The 5,000-nt window shown below is 45.4% G+C and overlaps 1 protein-coding gene across 2 annotated transcripts in view; it reads right to left on the bottom strand.

The window, feature by feature from the left end:
* Positions 1 to 5,000, bottom strand: part of LOC143297195 (scavenger receptor cysteine-rich type 1 protein M160-like) — a 71,733-nt gene that overhangs the window by 17,741 nt on the left and 48,992 nt on the right. For both annotated transcript variants that reach the window (XM_076609399.1, XM_076609400.1), the window contains exons 16-20: positions 4,841 to 4,944; positions 4,062 to 4,370; positions 3,138 to 3,467; positions 2,282 to 2,481; positions 989 to 1,127 (exon numbers count right to left, since the gene is read on the bottom strand). In XM_076609399.1, the coding sequence (XP_076465514.1) occupies positions 989 to 1,127; positions 2,282 to 2,481; positions 3,138 to 3,467; positions 4,062 to 4,370; positions 4,841 to 4,944 (1,082 nt within the window). The remainder of the gene's footprint in view (positions 1 to 988; positions 1,128 to 2,281; positions 2,482 to 3,137; positions 3,468 to 4,061; positions 4,371 to 4,840; positions 4,945 to 5,000) is intronic.

Below are 5,000 nucleotides of genomic sequence, written 5' to 3'. Positions count from 1 at the left end.
TGTGGAAAGGGAAGGTCAGACCAAGTCAGCAGGAACACACACACACACACACACACACACACACACACACACACGCGCGCGCGCGCGCTCATAGGCTCACGCACACACACACATACATGCACGTGCGAATGCAGACACTAAAACACAGAAATGCACACAAAATTCATGTCATCTTATTCATGTCTAATATTCATTTATTCATCTATTAATTTTATTAAGACATCTTGCTATAGCGCATATTCTTGAAGATCTGTGCACTTTCCACTAGCGCTACAAGCCTTCGCTCAAACATTCCCACACAAATAAAAATTAAATATTAGACTGACATGCACTACATCAGTAAAATATCAGCACATCAGCAAAAATCAATATTGTCATCACGTCCATAAAATCACGTAATATGAACACATATGCCAATGATCTAGGATGTATAAACAGACAACGTGTTAGCTATCAAATGCATGTACTGTTTTCATTATGCTGCGCCTTTTACTAACCAAGCATTACACTTGTAGCAGAGGCCAAGCGATCATGGCAAACGAACAAAAAACCTGCAAAAGACAAAAAAAACTAGAGCCAAGGAATCTGGGACAAATCTTTCTTGAATAGTGATGCAGCTGCAAGGGACGACCATGTTCTGTTTGGGACCATGTGAAAATGCTATGAGTTGCATTCCTTTCGTAACGTATCCTGGCGTCAACCATATTATGCAGACACCCGCAGTGTTGGTCAGGAAATCAAAGTAACACCACTTAAGACGCGTCCGGTAAGTGGATGACTTCGACTGTGTGGTACCAGTCATCTTATCTGGAGCCCAGAGCATCCTAAACTCTGGGCAGGAGCCGGCCACCACCCGAAAAAGTCCACTCTGCTGGGAATCGTATCCACGTCCTCACATCTGCGGGAAAACCATTTCATGAAAGAAATGAAGCTATTGACCTCTGCAGCAAATCATCTACTATACAGTACTGACCCCAAATGTACTTACGGCTATTCATGTAGCAGGCAACGCCGGCAGAGTGCCCGGTGGTGCAGTTGCCCAGTGACAGACGGTCATTGTGGGGACAGTCCAGCAGACTGCTTTCATTGCCGCTACAGTTGAAATTACTCAACAGGTAGGGGCCGATCTGGGACAACAGAAAGAAGGCATTGGCTGGAAAATGTGTCTGGTGTTACACAATGACAGGGAATATGAATGGAAGCTGACAAACTGACCACGTTTTTAGCATAGTAATGACTGAATGACAATCATCATAATAATGATAATAATAATAATCTGCATTTGTATAGCGCCCTTTCTCTCCAAGAGCTGTGGGTGATTCACATGAAAGAAAAAAGTTACAAATTACATGAACCATTCGTGTCCAGCCTTTCTCCATTCCTCGCAGTCCCCCGCCCTCCCCCTCTCATTCATCAATCAAACAAAGTGAGCTGACAGGAATGGGGAGGAGTTGGAGAAGACGTGAACTGAGAGTACTTATATGTAAGCATTTTGCATGTATACCCCTTCTCTGTGTGTGTGTGTGTGTGTGTGTGTGTGTGTGTGGAGGGGGCGGGGTTGGATGGAGAGAGTGTGGATGAGACGTGGTATCCTGTGTGTTGGGAAGCAATTTATATCTGAACGTCTGTGTGCATGTGTGTTTATCCTCCAGAGTTGGAAACCAAACGCTGAATGCAAGTGAAAGCGATGCAACGCAACACTGACTCGCCGCCCAAGCAAACCCTACACAGGTGTCAACACAGATGGTCCACCTGAGGACTGGGCGCACTGAACGACCCATGCCAACAGCTGCTGACATTCCCCGCTGCTCGGATCAAACTGCCAAGGTTCAAACAGCACGTTTACCAATAGTAACCTCCCCTGTCAGAAGCTGCAGTGCAACAAACCTGTCAACAATGCCACGTGTAACAGGGTGGGGGATCACCATCTGTCTTCACTGGAACACTCAGACAGCAGAACTGGATCACAACGGTGGGACCTGGGCAGCTTCCGCCAAAAGGCTGTACAATATCTGCAGTGTGACAAAGCTCTCTGTGGTGTGAAGCAGAGACAGAACACGACTCGCTACTCGAACAACCCCCTACACTCCACCATTCCCAGGTGTGGAAACAACTGAAATCCACAAGCTGGGTACAGCGCCACCCTCAGAAGCATCCCATGCCACACAACAACACACCACAGGAAAACGCACTGCGTGGGGCAAGCAATCAGATTCCTCTCTTCGCCACCCCTGCTTTTTCAACCACCATCCCACCCATCCAACAGCAAGCACACACTTACCTCTTCATGGTCCTTGTACTCATTGGCGTCTGAATGGCTGTAAGCAAAGCCGGAGTTGTATCCCTTGGCCTTGCAGAAAACCATGGCATCTAGGTCTGTCCAGTTGAGAGCACAGATGCGTCCTGTGATACCCAGGTACTTCACTGCCAGACGTCCTGCGCCGGTCGTCTCAGACTCCTCATCAAAGTCGATCTTATAATCTGACAATCAATCAATCATCAGACATACATCAGGGGTTAGTCCATTCCTTCCTCCCCGCCATGTTGTTGTCCAAACACATACTTACAAAACTCTTGACTCATGGAGTTTTAGAATGATCTATTTTCTACAGAGTAGACCAAGACAGAATTTGCATTTTGGAGATCAGTGTGGCAAAGATAGCTCTGAGGCGGAAAGCAGTGATTTCATCCTAAGGGAAAGGTCGTACATGTCCATAATGTGTCCTGTTTGTTCCATACCCAGCACTGAGCACAGGTATTTGCCAAGATTTAAAATGTAATACATACAAAAGTCATTCATAACTCTTGCTGGGCTTGATCATTACACTTTCTCCCCCTCCCTTATTTGAGGTAAGCATTAAATGTAAACTAAAACATTTTTACGTGTAGACCTGAAGGATTCACTGGGATCCACAGGCAGGACCTATATCCGCAGTTTCTTGTTCTCAAGGTAATGCAGTTCTTTCTGCTGAAATACATTGCCACATGGGTGTTCATCCAGAATCCTTAAGGATGAAAAGCAAACCCCACATAAGATGAACAGGAAGAGAAAAGAAAGAAGGAAAAGAGAAGAATGAGAAAGACAGCGAAAGCAGCAAGGTGGTTGCTGCCGTGTGCCGACCACCCACTGCACACACCTGAGTCATTGAAGGCCTGGCCCGGCTTCTTGCAGATGACGGAGGGCCAAAGCCCGGAGAAGTCATCCCCCACATGGACGCACTCGGCCAGGGAGGCCTCCATGCCCGTGCAGTGCAAGGACAGCCCCGTGTTGTTGTCGGCCGCCAGGAAGGAGACAGCCCCGGTGTATGCCGAGCAGCAGACAGCACGGCCGTCCTCATAGCCCAGCTCCTCACACACCTCCCTGGCCGTCACGTCGTCAAAGCCCTCATCGCTGATGAAGGTCCATGTGTCGTTGCGGAACAGCTGGACCGTTCCGTGCGACGCGTTTCTGGACGTGCTCAGACGTACTGGGTCAAGGACACGTTAACACGAGTCAGTTTATGTAGGAACTGATAAAAACGCTTCCCTTTCAAAGGTCACACGGAACAATGAATCTACGGCTATTGTGTAATTTACTTTGGATCTAAGCTCAATATATCTCAAAAAGACTAAAACAAGCAGATGGGTTTCATTTTCTCCAGCTTTGTCCTCTGAGATCAATACAGCCCCATTTTCATTCACAGTCGAGGATCACCTTCCACAACCTCTGATGTTTCCATATCATAACGTTCCGTATCAAAGTAAGGTTCGTTCGCCTGAATCTTGGAAGGGTCCTTTCCTGTACATCCGTTCAGTTCACACCTCCCCAACTTTGAAAGCTCTGAGAATCCATTAAGCAGGTAGCATCTCAGTAATTAAAAAAAAAAAAAAAGCTCAAGTGGGCAACAACAATAACCAGTGAAACCACTCTCAAACCAGCCGACAAAACAAGCAAACCACCCCTTCCCCCAACCACACACACACACACACACACACACACACACACACACACACACACAAATATATATATATATATATATATATATATATATATATATATATATATAAAGAATACAACCGACCATTCTCATAACAGAAAACCCCGGCCTCAGTGCAGGTGGACGAGAACTCCCATCCTTGATGGGGACAGTCATTCAGGTCCTGCTCCTCTCCAGTGCAGAACAGGTTGCTGTAGTACGGCGTGCCATTAGACTGTGGGAAACCCGGGGGAAGGGCTTGCTCATCCCCGTCCACAAAACCCTGGCTTCGGCAGAACACACGTACGGCATCCGAGTCTAAGGCACTTGAACAGACGGCGCTCCACTGACCATCCTTGCGAATCTCCACGCGTCCAAAGTTGGTTTGGTTCCCAGCCAGACGGAAAGCGATACCTGTGAAGGATCATAGCGCTGAATTGTACTGCATCAACGTTGTGTTCTGTTCGTAAAAGAACTGCATGTTTGGTGCATATCTGTTAAGCATATGTGTGTGTATGTGTTGATGTGTGTCTGCATGTTTTACATTTATTTGCTTATTTATCATCATTGTTGTCTTTTTTACTTATTTATTTTATTTTATTTTTTTTATTTTTTTATTTTTTTAATTTTACGCTTATAGTTGACTTCATCAAGTTTTTTTGCGCCTTATACATATTATTATTATTATTAGTTTTTTTATGTATTTATCCTTTTTTTTTTTTTTTTTTTTTTACGCTTATAGTTGACTTCATCAAGTTTTTTGCGCCTTATACATATTATTATTATTAGTAGTAGTAGTAGTTCTTTTTTTATGTATTTATCCTTTTTTTTTCTCAAGGCCTGACTCAACACCTGTATGTGAGCGATGAAGACTGACGACTCACCCGAAGTGTCGTAACAGAGAGCCCCAGCCATGTGCCAGTTTTCGCATTCCGCGACATCGCCAGGGCCAGTGTGTGGACAGTCTTCTAGCCGGGCTTCGTTACCACTGGAACATAATGGTTTAAACAGTATTTTATTTGGAACATGTCACAATACAACACA

Source organism: Babylonia areolata, chromosome 22 (genome assembly GCF_041734735.1).
Source record: "Babylonia areolata isolate BAREFJ2019XMU chromosome 22, ASM4173473v1, whole genome shotgun sequence".
Classification (NCBI taxonomy): domain Eukaryota; kingdom Metazoa; phylum Mollusca; class Gastropoda; order Neogastropoda; family Buccinidae; genus Babylonia; species Babylonia areolata.
The sequence above is the reverse complement of the archived record's forward strand: the minus strand, read 5'-3'. Positions and strand labels throughout refer to the sequence as shown.